A 22,327-nucleotide genomic window follows, 5' to 3' on the forward strand; every position below is an offset into this window, starting at 1 on the left:
ATTTAATAATCAGTATTTAAGCACCTTTGTTTATATCATCATGTGGGACATAGAATAAGAATTGACCAGGTTTGTTCTCAGCTGCCAGGCGATACCAAATGGGAAAATGGTCCACTGTGAAGATGTTCTCTTTGTCCACACGGGTCAAGAACTTCCTGTGAGGTCACAGTATCAGGAGATTTGGGGAAAGACCAAAATCTATTAGTATGTTTTTTTGAAAATGTTGTTTCAATAACATATTTCAGATGAAAAATAAAATCTGACAATGTTATCATAATGTTTTAGCATCATGTTTTTTCTTTATCTCAAATCATGCTAAAAATTGTGTTTTAGCTGGTCCAGCTATCAATGTTAAATGACTAACACACACACATTTCATTGCAGGCGGTGTAACGGTATATGTATTCGTCCCGAACCATCACGGTACGGATGTCATGGTTCAGTGGTTCAGAATACAGTCAGTCACAGGCGATTCACACTCCAATCCAGAAGGGGGTGTGCGACCCCACAACAGGAAAAAGGACAGAAGAACAGACGATCTATGCATAGATATATTTATCCCTGTGTCTCAATCAGCTCCCTAGCTCCCTAGGTCGTGAATCAGTATATAATGAAAGTGAATGTGGCTGATACCCTGATCAGTGCCCTGACTACTGAACTAGGGAGCTGATTGAGACACACGCTATGTGTAATCTCTCGACCAGCGTTACAACCACAGAAAGACATTAATAAAACAGCTTGAGAATAATATCTCACGCAGCCTTACATTTACCTCAGGCAAGTCATTTAGTGTCCACAGCTTGTTAGTTCACTAGAGAAATTAACTCTAGAAGGGAGCATTTCACTAAATATATGCACTATATTAGCTTACATGTTCATTATATTTACTTTACCTGCTAGTAATGTCTTAATTATTTAATATGATTAAATAAATTTATCATGAAAACAAGTTATGACAGTGACTGTGTAAATGATTATAGCAAGTTAATGCAAAACCTGCTTTATGTGCAAATTACATGTTTATTTATTTATTTAGTGTTGATTATTAAAAATTAATAGCAACTGAATTTAATAGTTTGGGCTCTGTTGTTAATTGTAACCTTTAATATTATAGTAATGTGCAAGAAAGGGCTCCCTGTATATAGTTTACAGCAATAGCTGATTTTTTTTTTTTTATCCTTAAGAAAATGTTAATTGAATTTATTTAAAGGTGCCCTAGAACCAGTTTTTACAAGATGTAATATAAGTCTAAGGTGTCCCCTGAATGTGTCTGTGAAGTTTCAGCTCAAAATACCCCATAGATTTTTTTTTATTAATTGTTTTAACTGCCTATTTTGGGGCATCATTAAATATGCACCGATTCAGGCTGCGGCCCCTTTAAATCGTGCGCTCCCCGCCCCCCGAGCTCTCGACTATAATACAGTGCATTTACAAAGTTCACACAGCTAATATAACCCTCAAATGGATCTTTACAAGATGTTCATCATGCATACTGCATGCATGCGTCGGATCATGTGAGTATTGTATTTATTTGGATGTTTACATTTGATTCTGAATGAGTTTGAGGCTATGCTTCATGGCTAAAGCTAACATTACACACTGTTGGAGAGATTTATAAAGAATGAAGTTGTGTTTGTGCATTATACAGACTGCAAGTGTTTAAAAATGAAAATAGCGACGTCTCCGTGAATACAGTAAGAAACGATGGTAACTTTAACCACATTTAACAGTACATTAGCAACATGCTAATGAAACATTTAGAAAGACAATTTACAAATATCACAAAAATATCATGATATCATGGATCATGTCAGTTATTATCGTTCCATCTGCCATTTTTCGCTATTGTTCTTGTTTGCTTACCTAGTCTGATGATTCAGCTGTGCACAGACGTTAATACTGGCTTGTGTAATGCCTTGAACATGGACTGGCATATGCAAATATTGGGGTCATACATATTAATGATCCCGACTGTCACATAATAGTCGGTGTTATGTTGAGATTCGCCTGTTCTTCTGAGGTCTTTTAAACAAATGAGATTTACACAAGAAGGAGGAAACAATGGTGTTTGAGACTCAATGTATGTCTTTTCCATGTACTGAACTCTTGTTATTCAACTATGCCACAGTAAATTCAATTTTTGATTCTAGGACACCGTTAAAGAGAGTGACACAATTTGTTCAATAAACCACTGTTTAATAAAAAAAGAAGCAATTTTATGTTTAGTTTTCTCCCCCCTGCTCTACCGAATGCGTACCGAACCGTGACTTCAATACCGAGGTGTACAATTACAACCCTACTACTTTTAATGTAAGCAACTGAGGAGTCGATTTGTCTATATCTCACTCACTTTCCCACACGTTTCTCACTTCCTGCATATCTGATCACACGCATGAGGCCAGAGCGGGTTCCAAGGAAAGCTGACTCCATGCCTTCATCTACGCTATAGGGAGATAAAAGCAAAACGAGAATAACTATAAACAGTTTTTTTCAAAATGACAGTGGGATTTTATAGGACACGCAGAAAAGTCTGGTTTTATGTTGGTGCCTAATGCACAACATACACAGATTAAATAAATCCTCTTACCCAGGGCCGGATAGTGTTAGCGCTGTCCAGTAGGCCTCCAGTGGTGCTGTTACCACTGCATCGAAAAGAACCTGCTGTAGCAGTATCTCGTCACCTATTACAATTCAAAATCTTCACTTAAGCAATACCGGATGGTATTTTTAATAACTGCTTGCATGTTAAACATATAAAATAGTTGAAAACACTATAGCCAAATTAGCCACAGTATAATCAATCATGTTGAAGCATAGAATTATTTAGCATCTGCATTGAAAATATTGTAAAATAAGGTAAAATACAGCTAAGGAAACTCACATTCCAAGTCAGGCTCTTTCCCAGTCAGGTATCGGACCACAGCCTGGAGCTGAGTGAGCTTACGGTGGTGTGGGTCAATATCTGTCTCGCAATATGTCCTGATTGGGTAAAACAACTTCAACTTAGCAAGACACATGACTGAGTTTTTAGGTTTCTGTTGTCCTGACAGTGTTCAGAAGAAAATTTCTGCCTGTTATGTTTGTATATTCTTGCTTCAACTCAACAGTACATACCATTCATCTGCTATAGAGAGGTCTGGCTGCTGAAGGTCATGAAGACCTAAAGAAAGGAGAAACTGGTAAGTAGCTATAAGGCAGCTCACAACATCAAACTATAAATATTTATAAAAACTATGATTATCTAAACCAATAGTGGAATAAAAATAAAGATTTCCATATTTATTATTGGTAAAATTATATAAAATTGTATGTACATATTTATATAAATTACAACTGTACACACATATACAACCATTCAAAAGTTTGGGTTGGATAAGATTGTTTTTTTTTTTTTTTATGTTTTTGAAAGAAGTCTCTTATGCTCTCAAAGGCTGCATTTATTTGCTCAAAAATGCAGTAAAACAGCAATATTATAAAATCTTATTACAATTTAAAATATTGTATATATGTATATATTTGTTAATATTAATGTAATTTATTCTTTTGATGGCAAATGTGAATGTTCAGCAGCCATTACTCCAGTCTATATTTTTATTTTCAGTATTCTTTGATAAATCTAAAGTTTAAAAGAACAGCATTTATTTGAAATAGAAATCTTTTGATCCATTAAATGTGTCCTTGCTGAATAAAAGTATAAATTCCTTTCAAAAAGAAAAAAATCTTACTGACCCCAAACTTTTGAACGGTAGTGTATGATTCCCACCTCAGTATGCTATTAATCATAAACTCACCCTCCTCTACGGAAACATTCCCAAAGAACATGTACTGTCCGTGACCTCTCGTAAGCACCATCCCAAAGCTGAAACCAGATCAGAAACAAGCATCATATGAAGGACTACAGAAGGTATTGTTACTAAAAGTATCTAATCTATTTTAAAATGTGTTTTACAATAATCTACAGTAAGTATGAAGGGAATGTGAGAAGTATATCAAACCTAAATGGAGTTTCATTGATGGTTGTGTAGAAATAATCATTTTTGAGAAACAAAGGCCTTTTCTGGGGAATAAATGGAAAAATACAGTCACATCAGATTTACTATAGGTTTTTGCTTAACATAACAATTTACATAAAATATAATTCATTATCACTTCATGTTCAGTGTTGGGGGTAACACATTACAAGTAATGTAATCAGATTACTTTTGTTAAGTAACTAGTATGTATTACTTTTAAATTTATAACAAAATATCTGAGTTACGTTTTCAAATAATTAACGCAAGTTACTTTGTTTTCCCATCTTATTGACTGACACGTCTTAATGTCCCCATTTTGAGAGAAATCATGAGTAAATGCAGAGGTGTTATGTGTGCTGTGTAAACATGATGGTTATTCAAGATTACTGTAGTTATAGACTAAATGTGAGCATACATTTACTCATTTACTACTTCTCCTGTGTCTTATTCTTCTGTATTTCAGAATAGCACAACTGAAAGGCTTGTTTATTTGAGATGCGCCCTCTACTGTACAGGTGTGAATTTGCATTTCCTTCAGCCTGAGGCTTATTCATTTCACTTTTGGTGTGACAAGGCCTTTACATTTGCCAAAAATATAACTTTTATTGTTGTTACAAAAACAAACAAACAAACAGCCCAGCCAAGATGAGAAAAAGTAATGCAAAAGAAACATAACGCATTACTTTCCATAAAAAGTAACTAAGTAATGCAATTAATTACTTTTTCACAATTGTAATGCATTACTTTTAAAAGTAACTTCTCCCCAACACTGTTCATGTTACACATCTTATTAAAAGGATGAATCTCATAAAACCTATCAAGAACATGTCAAATATATATATGGAGGAAAAACACAATAATAGGAATATGATTATACCCAAAAATTCTTTAGCCAGTGGACTACCAGTAAAATTGATAAAAATTTGGGACCAAAAATTATTCAGACACTTTGACCTGACCATGTTTTGCTTAACTGTTATCTAACATAAAGATAATGTAACATAAAGATGTTTGACTGTATGTCACAATAGGGAAGCAAAGACTATTGCAACTTTTGTATTCATGACGAATTTAAATTGGACATGTTCTTGAGAGGACTTGTAAGATTCAGCCAAAAGTAGTTAAAGTAATTTAAAGGGTTAGTTCAACCCAAAATGAAAATTCTGTCATTTATTACTTACCCTCATGCCGTTCCACACCCATAAGAACCTTCGTTAATCTTTCGGAGCACAAATTAAGATATTTTAGTTGAAATCCGATGGCTCCGTGAGGCCTACATAGGGAGCAATGACATTTCCTCTCTCAAGATCCATAAAGGTACTAAAAACATATTTGCATCGGTTCATGTGAGTTCAGTGGTTCAATATTAATATTATAAAGCGACGGTAATATTTTTGGAGCGCCAAAAAAACATAATAACGACTTATTTAGTGATGGCCGATTTCAAAACACTGCTTCAGGAAGATTCGGAGCACAGATGAATCAGTGTGTCGAATCAGCGGTTCGGAGCGCCAACGTCACGTGATTTCAGCCGTTGGCAGTTTGACACGCGATCTGAATCATGATTCGATCAAAGTCCCTTTAAGACAAGACACATTTCACTCGCGGCCATCTTTGAAACGCCTCTCGGGCATCCTGGGCAACATGCAGCTCCTATCTCTTTGAATGGGGAAACATCAAATTCTCCAAAACTGTTACGATTAAATTTCATATTTGAAATCACCAATGAAATCTGACAACAACTGTCTCATGAATGTTTTTTCCAAACTCTCGAATCATGACAAAAAACTATTTTTCCGGCTTGATCAAGCTAATGCGCATGCGCAAACCTAAATGCGCGTCTCTTGTGCCTCATTTCGGAGGCGCGCGTCTGACTGTTTCTATAGAAACCAGTGCTTCTAACGGCCGCTGCAGTGATGCGATGACTTTACCAGTCGGCGTTTGGCTCTTATTTAGAAGGCGGGACTTATTCCGCCATATTGCACGTTACACTTTCTCCCATTCAAAACAATACGAGTGACACGTCTTGTGTTATTCTATAGCCTTTGATTCGATACACTGAGTGATTTGTGCTCCGAATCTTCCTGAAGCAGTGTTTTGAAATCGGCCATCACTAAATAAGTCGTTATATTATGTTGTTTTTTTTTGCGCTCCAAAAATATTCTCGTCGCTTTATAATATTAATATTGAACCACTGTACTCACATGAACTGATTTAAATATGTTTTTAGTACCTTTATGGATCTTGAGAGAGGAAATGTCATTGCTCCCTTTGGAGGCCTCAAGATATTTTTCAACATAAATATCTTAATTTGTGTTCCGAAGATTAACGAAGATTTTACGGGTGTGGAACGGCATGAGGGTAAGTAATAAATGACAGAATTTTCATTTTTGGGTGAACTAACCCTTTAACATTATAACATAAAAGTTGCAAACAAGCTCACCCCTTTATCCACAGCTGCTCTCACATCTAAAGCCATTGTACCAGTTTCTCCCTTCACCATGGCTGTTCTCAACTGCACAGACAGGGCAGAACATCATAAAGACTTTGCTGAGGCTTAAAACAGTGCAATTACAGTATGTGGAAAACTCACACTGTCCTCAGTGTCCTCCCACTCCGCCTCTGACAGATCCACACTGTTGTAGTTAGGCTTGGGTTTCAACTTCTTCCCATCACTGTACTGTGATGACAAACAACAAGAGGGATGACAAATCAATATACAGTATACATCAATGCTTTGTATTTGGATCTGTCTAGAGGAGCAGATGTTTGAGTGATTGAGACTGTAAGCGGATTCAGAAGGACTCACCAGTGGTCTTAAATCAGGATGTGCCAGGATGTATCCATTGTTTGTGATGAGGAAGGCATAACCATGTGCTCCAAGCTAAAAGATTAGCAGTCACACATTAAACATTTAAAATGTATTTTCTTAGTTCTAAATGGAATAAAGAAATGATGGTTATAAAAATAAAGATTAAATCTTCAAGCTGAAGCTTTTCTTGTACCTTATATCGCGGGGCAAGTTTCATAACTTCCAGCAGGGGGACGTCAGTTCCAACCACTCCCAGCAGAATGCCATGAGAAAGCGTTTCTTTCTTCTTACTGAACACTGGCATAGCCACTGACGTCATGAGCAGCAGACTGTGAGCCTTGCTTTTAAACAGCTACGGGAGAGATTCGAGAAGGCAATTTCACATTATACCAAAACATTCAGACTGCTGAAGCACACAGTTAAAATCAACATGAAAGCAAAATGAACCATCCAAATGCACATTCCTAGTCTTACAGTATAATTTTTCATGATCAAAACAATTCCAGATGAGTAAAATAAAGCCTCATCCTACATTTTTTCTTGTTTCACTTGGAAAAATGTCACATTAAGGAAGTAAAATGGGTTGCAAACTACATTTCATGTTGATTTTAATAGTGAAAGCTCTAGATCATCATATCATGCTCTGAAAAATGTGATGAATGATGATAAACAGTAGGGGGCATCCTAAAACAAGAAGTCCTGGTAACAACTACATTATACTCTAAGCACAGGCTAAATTTCTAAAGTCTTCTTTTTATACATGCTAAAATACAGTGATGTGTTTTACTGTCTATAAAAGTTACCTCCTTAGTGTTAGGAAGCTGTGTGATAGAGAAGATGATGGCGATGAATGGGAAAGAATCACATTAATACAAAAACCGTGATATATGAGGATAAGGATGACACAAAACATAGAATTAGGACACATTTGGGTCAAATAGCACAACAAAATCACCTTGAAAGGCTTTGGAATGAGTCGGTTGGAAATGAGTATTGGGAATTTATGAAATGTGAATTTAAAGGTGCCCTAGAACCAGTTTTTACAAGATGTAATATAAGTCTAAGGTGTCCCCTGAATGTGTCTGTGAAGTTTCAGCTCAAAATACCCCATAGATTTTTTTTTATTAATTTTTTTAACTGCCTATTTTGGGGCATCATTAACTATGCACCGATTCAGGCTGCGGCCCCTTTAAATCACACGCTCCCTGCCCCCCGAGCTCTCGACTATAATACAGTGCATTTACAAAGTTCACACAGCTAATATAACCCTCAAATGGATCTTTACAAGATGTTCGTCATGCATACTGCATGCATGCGTTGGATCATGTGAGTATTGTATTTATTTGGATGTTTACATTTGATTCTGAATGAGTTTGATAGTGCTCCATGGCTAACGGGCTAATGCTACACTGTTGGAGAGATTTATAAAGAATGAAGTTGTGTTTATGAATTATACAGACTGCAAGTGTTTAAAAATGAAAATAGCGACGCCTCTCTTGTTTCCGTGAATACAGTAAGAAACGATGGTAACTTTAACCACATTTAACAGTACATTAGCAACATGCTAACAAAACATTTAGAAAGACAATTCACAAATATCATTAAAAATATCATGATATCATGGATCATGTCAGTTATTATTGCTCCATCTGCCATTTTTCACTATTGTTCTTGCTTGCTTACCTAGTCTGATAATTCAGCTGTGCTGCTCCAGACGTTAATACTGGCTGCCCTTGTCTAATGCCTTGAACATGGGCTGGCATATGCAAATATTGGGGACGTACATATTAATGATCCCGACTGTTACGTAACAGTCGTGTTATGCTGAGATTCGCCTGTTCTTCTGAGGTCTTTTAAACAAATGAGATTTATATAAGAAGGAGGAAACAACGGTGTTTGAGACTCACTGTATATCATTTCCATGTACTGAACTCTTGTTATTCAACTATGCCAAGGTAAATTCAATTTTTGATTCTAAGGCACCTTTAAGCTGATTTTGTATTACCAAAATCTCTGGTGTTTTTCTGAATGGTATAATCATGTACTCACGACACTGTCCATATATGCCTCGGTCCAGATTATGTCATGGTCATGGTTGATGACCATCGGTCGACTCAGAACATGAAGATACTCCATAACATTTTCCTGTACGTCAGCCAGTGTAGAGACGTGAGTATAATAACCTGTAAATATCAAATGTACATATAAGATTTTTGCATATTTTCCTGTTGGAAAAAGAGCTTAATGAATGTGCAGCACAAAAGGGGATTTTTTTTTATCAATGAATGAGCCATCTGCTCTTTTCCACAAAATTATAATGAGTGGAGAATGGTGCTTTTAAAGGGAAAGTTCACTCAAAAATGAAAATTTTGTCATCATTTACTCACCCTTGTGTTGTTCCAAACCTATATGAGTTTCTTTCTTCTGTTGAACACAAAAGAAGATATTTTGAAGAATGTTGGTAACCATACTTGGCACCCATTGACTTCCATAGTAGGAAAAAAATACTATGGAAGTCAATGGGGTCCGTCATACCAACATTCTTCAAAATATCTTCTTTTGTGTTTAACAGAAGAAAGAAACTCATACAGGTTTGGAAAAACACGAGGTTGAGTAAATGATGACAAAATTTTCATTTTTAGGTGAACTATCTCTTTAAGTTTCCATAAAAGACATAAAAGCACAAACAATATTTCAAGTTTACTGAAGTCATATGATATTAAGTCATTTAAGTCATTACTCACTGAAAATCTTCACCAGAAAAAATCAGGAACGAATCTGAAAAAATCTTTTTTTAATGAACCAGTTGATCTAGTTCCAAAGAATCATCTGATCTGAATGGTGCATCAAAGAATCCATTAAAGGTGATAGAGAGGATTTTTTCGTCGACTGAGAATCCAAAGACTGTTACTGAGTTTTTGAAATGAGCGCATGCGTAAGAACAACCCCCCTCCTTCACAGCTCATTTCAAAGGAACGCCTCACAAAATTCGTGCACGAGTATTGGAACACCAGTGTTTACCATCGGCATTCGCTGTGTCGTGTTTTTTGGATTCATTATGTCGGACTCACCGCAGGTAACTCATAATCTGCAGTTGTTATTCCTGTCTCCTGACAAAAACATTGCATGCGGCGCCTGTGGAGTGTGGAAAGTTACTGGAGCGCGCAGCCGCGCTCGTCTCTCACAGGAACGTCACGGCAGTGATTGACAAACCAGAGGGCCAATCCTTTACGCGATGATCGCGTAAACGATTGGCTGATGTTTTTAAGGCCCTACCTTGTGCACAGATGATGTATATTAATATTACTCCTTTCAGTGCACCTAATAAATAGTCTTTTATCAGTTAGTAAAGACAGTTTCAAGTAATATTGCAAAAATGTATAAAACAAAACATCCTCTTTAGCACCTTTAATGAATCATTCATTAATTGGAAATTTGATTAGTGCCTAAATGATACATTATTAAATCAAATTGATCTATTTCTCAAGTTCAACTGAGTTGTGGTTGACAGCTCACTGGAAGGTAAGATTAACGACAAATTTCTGTTCCTCACAAAAATTATGATATGGTTTCAGAAGACTTGAAATACTGTACACAGCACGAGACATATAAAAAATGATACTTTTATGGTGCTTTTGTGTCCTTTTTGTTCTACAGAAGCAAGAAAGTAATACAGGTTTGGAATCACATGAAGGAGAGTAAATGATTAATTTTTTTTTTGGCTGACTACATACCCTTGTTGTTGCAGGCAATCCATTTGACATTTTCTGAGAAGGTCATATCTCTGCCAATAAGGTAAGTAAAAACCCGTACCTGAAACCATTTCATTTTATGTTACTGTAATTTAATCATTTTTCCTTTGGAAATATATCCATACATTTTTGTTCATCTCATAGTCTTAAAATCTGTTTATCAATGTAAAGTGTGCAAAAAGACAAGGTTTGCAGATTTTATAGATGCTGTACGTCATATGTTATAGCCTCCGTTCCCTGTAGAGTGAGCAGATTGTGTGTTACCTTCCTGTCAGGCCAGTTGAACTCTTCAAACACTGACTGGAAATCTTCCATGGCTCCGTCTGTGATCAGCATAATTGCCTGGTTACATAGGCTGCCCTGACCATTTGCTCTGGCCTAGGAGACAGGAAGAAGAACATGGAGGACGTGCAGAGGGTTGGCACCGTATGTACAGTTTTGTATATTTGTGTGAAAAAGTATTGTGAATGATACTGACGTCAGCGAGGATGCGGAAAGACTCCTTCATGGCTTTTTTTACTTTAGCTTCCCCCTTTACATGGAGTTCATCCACAAGCAGCTTGAAATGCTGAAAGAAGATTTGGGATAAGAAAAAGGTGAGGACGAGACTGAAAAAGATGAAAATGTTACTCTTTCAAACTTTCCCCAAAAATTGAAATCTCGTTAGTATCTCTTCGGCTTCTCCTCAACCAGTGTTGTTATTGTCAACTAAATGAAAGTTAGTTCACCCAAAAATGAAAATTCTGTCATTAATTACTCACCCTCATACACCCGTAAGACCTTCATTCATCTTCGGAGCACAAATTAAGATATTTTTGATGAAATCAAAGAGCTCTCTGACCCCTTTATAGACAGTAATTTAATTACCACTTTCAAGGCCCAGAAAGGTATTCAAGACATTGTTAAAATAGTTCATGTGACTACAGTGGTTCAACCTTAATTTTATGAATTGACGAGAATACTATTTGTAAAGAAACAAAACAAAAATAATCACTTAATTCAACAATTTCTTCTCTTCCCTGTCAGTCTCCTACACTGTTTACATTGTAAACACAGTGCAGCACTTCCAGGTTCTACGTCAGAACGCCGACTCATTATTGGCCGGATCCTGCATCAGCATCACACGCATGCGTCATGCTGCTCACGTGAACAGCGGAGGCCAATACTGAGCCGGCATTCAGACCATAGACTGTAAAAAAAGATGGACGCCGCGACACCGCTTCCTTCCACTGTAATGAACTGAAGCCAAAATGGGCCGACGAATGGGCGCTGACACGTTACGCAATACGTCAAAAAAAAAAAAGGTTTGGAGCCTGGGCATGCGCAGAAGGAATCGTCAGTGGAGCCCAGGGGGGAGTCGCGGTATCAAACTTCCGCCCAGACGACTGCGTCATCATTCATGTATTTTAAACAGACTATAAAAATTATACACAATTTAAAATTCTACCTATAAAATAATAGGCTATTCTGTTTCTAGAGCAATAATATTTTTGAAACAGCAAATTCAGTAGATAAACCCAATATAATATGCCACTAGAAACAACTCTAAATCGTCAGAAACGGCCCTGCCATTTTAAATCAAGTTCAACCAAAGACTATAGAATAACACAAGACGTGTCACTCGTATAGTTTTGAATGGGAGAAAGTGTAACGCGCAATATGGCGGAATAAGTCCTGCCTTCTAAATAAGAGCCAATCGCCGACTGGTAAAGTCATCGCGTCACTTCAGCGGCCGTTAGAATTGGCGGTTTCTATAGAAACAGTCAGACGCGCGCCTCCGAAGAGACGCGCAGTTAGGTCTGCGCATGCGCATTAGCTTGATCCAGCCTGAAAAATACAGTTTTTTGCCATGATTCGAGCGTTTAGAAACTAAATTTATGAGCCGGTTGTTGTTAGATTTCATTGGTGATTTCAAATATGAAATTTAATCGTAAGGTTGGCGAACAGTTTTGGAGAATTTGATGTTTCCCCATTCAAAGAGATAGGGCATGATGCCCAGGATGCCCGAGAGGCGTTTCAAAGATGGCCGCCGAGTGAAATGACTTGTCTTAAAGGGATTTGGTTCAACTAATGTTACAGGAGATCGATTGCTGTAATTAGAGTAGGCTATCATTAGTTTTGTCCTGCTAATTATTATTTTATACCCATAAAAATAATAAATAACTGCCAGATAACGATCACCTGCTTTTTCCCGACATTAATAACATGTATTAATTAGCTTATAACGCCCACATTTAATGTTACAGAAAAAAGTTCAGTGATCCGTCAGATCCTGTAGGTCGGTTAGTACAGTTTACTGCTGAACAACTCATTTTGTTGGTGTTAAATAACAAAGAAATAGAAAATTAATAGTTAGTTATATATTTTGAATCTCCCCTCGAAGCTCCGACAGTCCTCAGAGAAGCTGTCAGTCAACTGCGAATCGTGACGACACGCCCCGTTTTTATAGCATCAAATTGCTAGCTAAAATCTAAATGATCACAAAAACGAACAATTGAATATATATCAGCGTGATAACAACTACCTTAAATGACCAAAACCATCTTTCAGAAAGTTTTATTTGAAGCAGAATTTATTTTTAAGTTTTCACTGAAGTCTCATTCAACTGCATTGAGAGGGCAGGGTTTATGACCTGTACTGCATCCAGCCACCAGGGGGCGACCAAAGAGCCCGCAGCTTCACTTTTCAGGACGTATGAGACACACCCGATTCAGACGTAGGACCCTGAAGCGCTACATTGAGTCTATAACGTAAACAGTGTAGGAGACTAACAGGGAAGAGAAGAAATTCGTTATTTTTGTTTTGTTTACGCGCACAAAAAGTATTCTTGTCACTTTATAAAATTAAGGTTGAACCACTGTAGTCACATGGACTATTATAACAATGTCTTTCTACCTTTCTGGGCCTTGAAAGTGGTGATAACATTGCAGTCTATGGAGGAGTCAGAAAGTTCTCGGATTTCATCAAAAATATCTTAATTTGTGTTCTGAAGATGAACGAAGGTCTTACAGGTGTGGAACAACATGAGGGTGAGTAATTTTTGGGTGAACAAACCCTTTAAAGCTAAAATTATTACGAATCGTTTTTGTTAACTTAAATAAAGCTGAAATAAAGTATATATATATTTTAGATAAAAAAAATTTAAAATACATTTACCCAAAAATGGGACAAAACTTAGGATCAAGTTGATCACCTGATTAGGTGGGACAGGGATCTCATTGTGCTGCTGTCTTTCAGAGTATTTCTTAGAGGATCTGTGTCAGCACCTTAAGCAGATGCAAAGTGACTTAGACCTGGAATATCATTACGAGCTCTGCTGACCCATCAACCTGCATTAAGTCCCAGTCTGTGACTGCACAGACCTGTCCAACTGTCCTACGCAATTTGCATTATCCTTTTTTTGTAGATATTTAGAGATGTACAATAGTAGAGTAAGTTGTATTATAAAAGAATGTGGCCATTTCTTGCACTCACATTAATTAATCAGCTTATCAATTCATGGCATTATCAATAATGTAAATATATGGCCTATTTAATTTTATTTCACTAACAAAACAATATTACGAAAGTGATCCAAAGGATGAAACATGCTACCTACAGTAATTTCACTATCCGATCACAATATAATTCTGTATCCACAGTAATTCCAGAGATTAGAGTACGTCCCTACTTGCTCTCTGATACATAACAAGCAAAAGAGCTGCACATTAGATCAAATCACACACCCGCTAGCCTATCACATGACTATATAAAAGCAACAGCAGAATAGGATGGGCCTAGTTTCCCTGCCTAGTGTCCCTGAAAAAAAGCATGGTTTGTCTCAGTGATTGCTAGAAAACGTAATCTGAGTGCAAACATTCACTTCTGTTAAGTAATTTTTAAAATCAGTTTTAGATGATTTTTTAATTATTATTGTTTATTTTTAATATTTTATTATTTTATTTATATTTTCTCTCTAAGTAACTAAAAAAAGTGTTAAACATTTTGCCCGACATTGGCTCAACCAATGGTGTGAGTTTGGTTTTTCCAACCAACTTTATATAAATTAAATTAAATAAATTAAATAAATGAAAACAGTTCAAAATAAAAATGCACATAATAAATTCAGAGACATAACAACATGAAAAAAGAAAAACTTCTAATATAAATCATAAGGATAATAAATAAAGCATATTTCTATACGTTATAGAAATAATGTGTAAATATGTGTACGTGAGTGCATATGAGGGAATGGTAGGGTGCCGGTATCCTGCAGTGCAGATTGGAGTCATTGGCTTAGTTCCTGAGACTCAAGTGAAGTGGATAATCGACTTACCTCGCGGTTGTCCAAGTCTGCCTGCACCAACGTTCCTTTAAAACAGGGCTCCACGTAGCGGACATAATCAGTGTACTAAGGAAAGGACGTGCAAAATTTTACAATGCTGATAAAGTGAGAAAGTGATGCTAATTGGAAAGCAAAGTGTGCTCTTACTGCAATAACATTGACAAAGTCATTTTCCCCGAGCGTGTCCAGGATAGTGTTGATGGTGTGTTTGGCAATGGTCATTTTCAGACCCTTCATGCTGCCGCTGATATCAACCACAATGACGATGTCCTTAGGAGAGGTGGCAGCCTGGATATACCTGCGACAGAGAGAGAGGATTTTCTTAGAAGATGGCCCAGGACACCTCTAGATCAGTGTATGGAGGGCAATGCTAAATGATTTATAGTAATATTGACGGATAAGTTATTATAAAGTATCAAATTTAGGACTAGAACCGGGCATTATATCAAACATTCCCAATATATTTGTGATGACTTAAAAATTTTTGCAACATTGTGGAAATTGCAACAATTTTCTATTTGACTGTTATGAATAAAATGTATATTTGAGTTTAAAAGTATGAGAGCATTATGATACAGGTTTTTATGAGTTAAACGTGTTTGAGTTGGTAAGTTTGAACCAATTCTCTGAATCACTGATTCAAATCTCTGATTCATTCATCTCTGATTCATTAACATGACAATTTTTGTATAAAAATATATGATTGATTAATTTAATTGATCAAATATTTTATATCTAGTGTTTATTTTGTGATATACACATATAATATGCCTATATATTATTATTTTCTCTTTTTTTTTCATTTTCTTTAGTTTAACAAATGAATCTTATCGTCATTCATCTCTTTGGCAAAAATGGCTTTGTTGAAATGATGGTTCCTCATTGAAAAAACACCATTTTAAGCCATTTCAGTACAAACACATAAACCTAAAATGTACTGTATATCAAAGCTGAAAAATACAGATACTGTATCATTTTCTCAGTCCTATTTAGGGTCTACAAAGTAAAAAAAAAAGGACTCTGTCTTGTTTCAAAATGACCGTGTCTTCGTGGTGTGTTTAGTCAGATTCATTGCAATCACTTGCCTTTGTATAAACAGTCACATATGGAGCCTGTGTCAGTCCTACTAACCTGGCTGTTGAGCTGCTAACCACTTAAGAATGAGATTAAAGTCTTTCAGTGGTATCACGGCCTAACTGGCTGTGCTACCGTAGGCACAAGCAGACATTTGGGTGGCATCCACACAGATAATCCTGTGTTGCACTCTGGGTCAGGAAAAGACCTTGCTGAATCCAAGTCAACTGGCATAAATTTTATTTCATATGAATGAATCAACCTCACTACATTGCCAAGCACTTTGATATGCAGGACAATGTATTTTTGGTCAAATTCTTGACTTTATCTCACCAGTTTCTGTTTCTGCAGTCGAAAGCAACAACGCCATTAGGATCAGGGGTCCATTTGATTCCTAAAAGACACAAAGACAAGCAAAACGAAATATGTTTTACATTAATAATGCAATTTTTTAGACTTTTTTAAGTTGTAGGACTGACGAAACAATGTTCTTGAAAGCAGAATTGATCAAACCTGGATAGAGTCTGAAGAAGCCTGTTGAGCTGCCAAAATATTGCCAAGTGAGTGTGGGATCCTTCTGGAAGTTACTGATGAAGATGTCGTTCAAGGCCTCTGACATGTACACTCCATTAAGAATGTTTGGATCTGCAAATAAACACGACTGATATTATTTTTTGGTGTTTATATGTTGCATTTGCACAAAATAGGCATCGAAAAGTTCATTTTTAATAAAAAAAAATTCTTAAAGGTGCCCTAGATTCAAAAATTGAATTTATCTTGGCATAGTTGAATAACAAGAGTTCAGTACATGGAAAAGACATACACTGAGTTTCAAACTCCATTGTTTCCTCCTTCTTATATAAATCTCATTTGTTTAAAAGACCTCCGAAGAACAGGCGAATCTCAACATAACACTGACTGTTACGTAACAGTCGGGATCATTAATATGTACACCCCCAATATTTGCATATGCCAGCCCATGATCAAGGCATAGACAAGGCAGTATTAAAGTCTGGATCTGTGCACAACTGAATCATCAGACTAGGTAAGCAAGCAAGAACATTAGCAAAAAATGGCAGATGGAGCGATAATAACTGACATGATCCATGATTACATGATATTTTTAGTGTCTTTCTAAATGTTTTGTTAGCATGTTGCTAATGTAGGCTACTGTTGGTTAAAGTTACCATAGTTTATTACTGTATTCACGGAGACAAGAGAGCTGTCGCTATTTTCATTTTTAAGCACTTGCAGTCTGTATAATTCATAAACACAACTTCATTCTTTATAAATCTCTCCAATAGTATGTAATTTTAGCTTTAGCCATGGAGCACTATCAAACTCGTTCAGAATCAAATGTAAACATCCAAATAAATACAATACTCACATGACCTGAAGCATGCATGCAGCATACATGACGAACATCTTGTAAAGATCCATTTGAGGGTTATATTAGCTGTGTGAACTTTGTAAATGCACTGTATTATAGAGTCGCGAGCTCGATGGGCAGGGAGCACGAGATTTAAAGGGCCAGCAGCCCCTGAATCAGTGCATAGTTAATGATGCCCCAAAATAGCCAGTTAAAAAAATGAATTAAAAAAAATCTATGGGGTATTTTGAGCTGAAACTTCACAGACACATTCAGGGGACACCTTAGACTTATATTGCATCTTGTAAAAAAACGTTTGATGGCACCTTTAAATTCAATTCGCACCGTTCAGAATATAAATGCAACATCATATATAACACTCAAATCAGAAGTAATCTTCATCTAGTGAAGTTTTATACAATATACTGACTTAAAAATCCCTCAGAAATTTTAGTCAAAAGTCCAAAATAACAAAGTGGTTTTTTTTTTTTCATTGACTAAACTGTTTAAATCAGATACAAAGCCCATGGAGATTATCATACCTTTGTTGTAGACATTAGTTGGAACTTGGATGTCGCTCATTAAAGTGTTGACGGACAGCTTGTTGAAATGTTCATTCTCCTCCAACGGAAATTCGCCTCCAAGTTCAATGAAATTTCCTTCTTCATCCATAGTATTCACCAATAATGCATTAAAGTAGTCAAACTGACAGAAAAATATAGCAAAAAAATGACCATGCAGCATTTGCATTTAAATATGTGTATATATATATATATATATATATATATATATATATATATATATATATATATATATATATATGGTTTAAATGCCAAATCATCTTTTCATCTTCTTTATTTACCCGTAGAGATGCATTAAACTCATGGTACAGGTCGGCATCCTCAGCAGTGTCTGCGAGCCTCTGAGGACAAAAAGAACAGCATCGTTTTGATTCATTCTTATGAGTTAAAACCAAAGCTCCTTATAAAATAACACCAGAAACTGTGAATCAGAGTCTTAAAAATTAGGATTAATCTCGAGAAATGAGCACCTTACACTGACCTTCACAGACTTCATCTTGCTGCCAAGCATCCTCTCAATTTCTTCTGCAAATTCCAGCACTAATCGAGCTCCATCCACGTCCTCTATTCTGATGATGGGCTCGACATCTTTGAGTTTCTGGACAAAAAGAGAGAATTGTTTGAGCAAGAACAATTGTGTTTTTTATTGGGGAATATATGCAACGTTCTCCTGATTGAACAAGCAAAAATAAATAAATAAATAAAGCAGCAAGAAACTGTAATTATGTTTTAAAACGGACCTTGAACGTCTACATTTTCATTGATATTTACCTTTTGTAATAGAGCAGCTCCTGAATATTTTGATGCAATGGCATTGATTTGCTCTGAAATGGTGATGGCCCATTTTTGAACCCTAGAGATATATATATAAAAAAAAAAAATTAAAATTAAAATCCAACTAAAATTTTTCAGAAAAAACCTTCCATTATAAAAGACCTTTAAACTTTGAACAAACATTCTATTAATGTTACTGGAAGAAGAACATTTGTTGAGAGAGCCTTGCTGGAGCGTTAGCTAAAGTTCTGTGGACTTAGAATTTAGTGAACTTAAAATTATTAAACAAATGTCTACATTTGCTTTGATCAACCCCCCATCTGCCAGTCTATAAATATACATAATTGTCTTAGTATGCAGGTGGCCCATAATCACTTGATAGGATTCCAAGTAATCTATTGATCTCTGACCATTGACAGTAAATACAGACTTTGCAGATACTGGCAAATCCAAACACAAACAATCCTATACATTAAAAGTACATATGAGGTCACTGTAAATGATATAATGTCCACAAATATACAGTTATAATTAAACATCTCTTTCATTCTTGATGTACAGTGCACAAAATAACAAATGAAGCATTGTGGTTAGTCATATAAAGAGCCCCATCAGCACTTTGGCATAAGATTTGAGATCTCGGTCAGTCTGTCTTAACAACTGAGTCTGTCATCAGTCTTATGTTGAAGCATCTCTGTTGACCTGAAGGAATCTGGGATCATCATGGAGGGTAGGGAATTGTGTAAATAGCTTGGCAATGTTGCGGACACTGATACTATTACAGCAAAGGAAATCAACGGGGAGTCAAAAACATCCAAACAGATAAAGAAGCAGCACATATATTTTCCCTGCATGTATTAAGCAATATTTAGGAATAAATATATAATATAGTAGGGTATAAAGTCATTTCAAACCGTTGAAAGTTTGGGATCAGTATGATTTTTTTTTTTTTTAAAGAAATTAATACTTTTATTTAGCAAGGACACTCAATGGTGACAGTAAAGATATTTATACTGTTAAAATATTTCTATTTCAAATAAAGGCTGCTCTTTTGTTCGTATGTTTCACTGTTTTCACAAAAATATTAAGAATCACAACTGTTTTCAACATTGATAATAATAATGATGTTTCTTTAGCAGCAAATCAGCATATTAGAATGATTTCTGATGGATCATGTGACACTGAAGACTGGAGTAATGATGCTGAAAATTCAGCTTTGCATCACATGAATAAATTACATTTAAGAAATATTAAAATAGAAAATATTGTTTTTGAAATTGTAATAATATTTCACAATATTACTGTGTTTTTAATAGAATAAATGCAGCCTTGGTGAGCATGAGATACTGTAATTATTATTAAATATATTTTTAAATATTGATGGATTTTTTTTTAAAAATGGACTTGTGCTGCAGTAGAACAATTTTGTCCTTGAATTGTTGTAGTTATATAAATCCAAAAATCTAAAAATAAACATTGGGATTAAGGTCAAAAGAAAAACAGTTTTCAGCAATAAATCCTTAAAACACAGTTGCACTGGCCTAGTCGACTACAAATATGCTTGGTGTTACATACTGAGTTGGTCTAGGACACATACTGTAATTAAACTAAATTTTTTACGCATGAGAATAACGTTAGCAGTACGTTGGGAAAAGCTCACATCCAGTGATATTCCTGTATGCACAGGGCCTGGCCTGTATTGCCATCTGTGAACGAGCTGGTGTCTGGATGGTATCCAGAAGGCATTATTAATGGTATGTGTGTATCTGCTCTTCTTCAAGCCAGGACTTTACCCTACTAGTTGACAATGTGTGGAAAAAATAACCAAAGAAGTTCCCCAGCTAAATCTGACATGTTTTTTAGTTGGTTTGTTTTTTGTAGGGCTTATGAGAAAAACAGTACATGAAAAACCTTAAAAGAGATCATTAAAAATTAAAATAAGCTGTCATAATCTGTCAGAAGGTGGATTTAGCATTTTTTCCCCTCAATTTTTTCAATAATAATTTCATTATTATTTATTTTATATGTATAGTCATATAATCATTATATAAATTATATAGATAATAATTATATAATTATTTATTTCTGTATTAGTAATGAAAGAATTATGCACATACAACCAAATTATCTTGCATCTCCACCTTAAAATATTTTCACAGCTGCTTACGTATGTCGAAAAGTGTCTGCCATCTGCCATTGCGCTGAACGACTTCCAAGCCTCGTGAGAACTGAATTTTACACCTCAACAAACTCAGGGAATCGGGGAATTACTAAAAATGATCATACAACTCTCAGAGCAATTTCTCTTCCTGTCTCATTTGAAATTCTAAGAAGGCACAGAGCAAATTAGACCCCGAAATAGTCTGTCTGGTCTTCCAAGCATCTACCAAACCATTGATAAAATAGAACAGTAACACAATAGAATCAAAACAGTAATATTATATCATCAACAGTAACTTTTACCCAAAAACACATCAAACGAAGACAGTTTTTAACTTGGCATCTAAGGTTTTGCACTGAAAATCAAACCAAGGATGCCTGGTTTAAGGATAAAACAGCTGAAATTCAGGTGAATCTTACGTTTCAGGTGGAATCTTCATTTGAGCATGCGTAAAGATACACAGCCAACCTGTGTAGACCATGAGGAATGTGACCCAAGAAGACCCTCTGATGTGACACATGATGCTGACATCTATCCTTAAGGGCCACATCTGTATGGTGAAGTCATGAGAAGACGTTTCTGAGAATCCACTACTCCAGTAGGACGACTAAAACCCAACTTCCATTCCACTCTCTTCCATTCATGTTGGCCTAAATGGTTTCAAAAGTCTCTTACGACCCTTCTGAGCTCCTCATCAACTGAACTTGCACATCCAAAAGTTCTTGGAGGGCCTTGTGATCCACGTCAGAAGACTCCTAATCATGCTCAGATCTTCCAGAAACTTCTCAAACTCCCACTGAGCTGCATGGAGTAATCAACGCTTCTCATATTCAGGATGATACCGATAATCCAAATAATCCACTTAATGTTATCATTAGGTCCTTCTTCCTTCTTGTTAAAATCAGATAAACACGGTATCAATATTTTAAGAGTCTCTCCATCATGTCATCTGCAAAGCATCACAACTGAAAGGTGTTCTCCAAAAGTTTCACAGTTCTTGGCACAGAATAATCCCAGTTATAATATATAAATCAAACGAATGGCAAGCACACTGCTGCAGTTGAGATTCACTTCCAGAGCATCCAATCCTCCATCACCCAATTTACAGTGTAATCCACTTGGATTACAATCTCTCCACACAGTGGGTTCGTAAGCGTGGGGAGGGGAAATGGAGAGAGGAGAAAAGGGTGGGCACACTGGAAAGACGCAGCGGATTGGGCGAGTAAGAGTTTTGTTGTCTCTAAGAGGATTATTAGTGATTTCAGGAGGTTGGCCCATGTCCATCCAATCAGTGTAAGTGAACAGCTCCGGTTTGTTGAAGGACAAGGCCATCTAGTGGGGATATGGTCGTTTGTTTTGTATCATGCTTTGCAGACGCCCTCATGCCGTTCCATCCATCTCATGCAACTTTCTTTCTGAAGTTACTGAAGAATAATTTATAAGTATAAAGCTCCAATTCATATTTTT

General features: G+C 36.1%; 1 protein-coding gene and 1 long non-coding RNA gene across 4 annotated transcripts in view; one reads left to right on the forward strand and one right to left on the reverse strand.

Annotated features, from left to right (window-relative positions):
* The window catches only part of cacna2d4b (calcium channel, voltage-dependent, alpha 2/delta subunit 4b), a 39,143-nt gene extending 16,851 nt beyond the window's left edge, over positions 1–22,292 (reverse strand). The window contains exons 1-25 of one of the 3 annotated variants that reach the window (XM_048158464.1): positions 21,280–22,292; positions 18,697–18,778; positions 18,407–18,523; positions 18,207–18,266; positions 17,887–18,049; positions 16,489–16,620; positions 16,309–16,369; positions 15,049–15,199; positions 14,893–14,967; positions 11,056–11,145; positions 10,842–10,955; positions 10,560–10,638; positions 8,875–9,008; positions 7,629–7,646; positions 7,019–7,177; positions 6,823–6,897; positions 6,607–6,693; positions 6,457–6,528; positions 3,996–4,057; positions 3,792–3,859; positions 3,115–3,160; positions 2,882–2,979; positions 2,588–2,681; positions 2,351–2,443; positions 25–155 (exon numbers count right to left, since the gene is read on the reverse strand). In XM_048158464.1, the coding sequence (XP_048014421.1) occupies positions 25–155; positions 2,351–2,443; positions 2,588–2,681; positions 2,882–2,979; positions 3,115–3,160; positions 3,792–3,859; positions 3,996–4,057; positions 6,457–6,528; positions 6,607–6,693; positions 6,823–6,897; positions 7,019–7,177; positions 7,629–7,646; positions 8,875–9,008; positions 10,560–10,638; positions 10,842–10,955; positions 11,056–11,145; positions 14,893–14,967; positions 15,049–15,199; positions 16,309–16,369; positions 16,489–16,620; positions 17,887–18,049; positions 18,207–18,266; positions 18,407–18,523; positions 18,697–18,778; positions 21,280–21,410 (2,392 nt within the window). In that variant the 5' untranslated portion in view covers positions 21,411–22,292. The remainder of the gene's footprint in view (positions 1–24; positions 156–2,350; positions 2,444–2,587; positions 2,682–2,881; positions 2,980–3,114; positions 3,161–3,791; positions 3,860–3,995; positions 4,058–6,456; positions 6,529–6,606; positions 6,694–6,822; positions 6,898–7,018; positions 7,178–7,628; positions 7,647–8,874; positions 9,009–10,559; positions 10,639–10,841; positions 10,956–11,055; positions 11,146–14,892; positions 14,968–15,048; positions 15,200–16,308; positions 16,370–16,488; positions 16,621–17,886; positions 18,050–18,206; positions 18,267–18,406; positions 18,524–18,696; positions 18,779–21,279) is intronic. The other 2 variants (XM_048158466.1, XM_048158465.1) reach the window with 2 other exon arrangements.
* Positions 8,892–15,403, forward strand: LOC125247230. Its single transcript, XR_007180045.1, has 5 exons — positions 8,892–8,994; positions 10,574–10,620; positions 10,853–11,003; positions 11,103–11,173; positions 15,130–15,403. It is a non-coding gene; the product is annotated as an uncharacterized LOC125247230 (long non-coding RNA).
* Positions 22,293–22,327: the final 35 nt, after the last annotated feature.

The sequence above is a fragment of the Megalobrama amblycephala genome, linkage group LG15, assembly GCF_018812025.1.
Source record: "Megalobrama amblycephala isolate DHTTF-2021 linkage group LG15, ASM1881202v1, whole genome shotgun sequence".
In the NCBI taxonomy this organism is placed as follows: Eukaryota; Metazoa; Chordata; class Actinopteri; order Cypriniformes; family Xenocyprididae; genus Megalobrama; species Megalobrama amblycephala.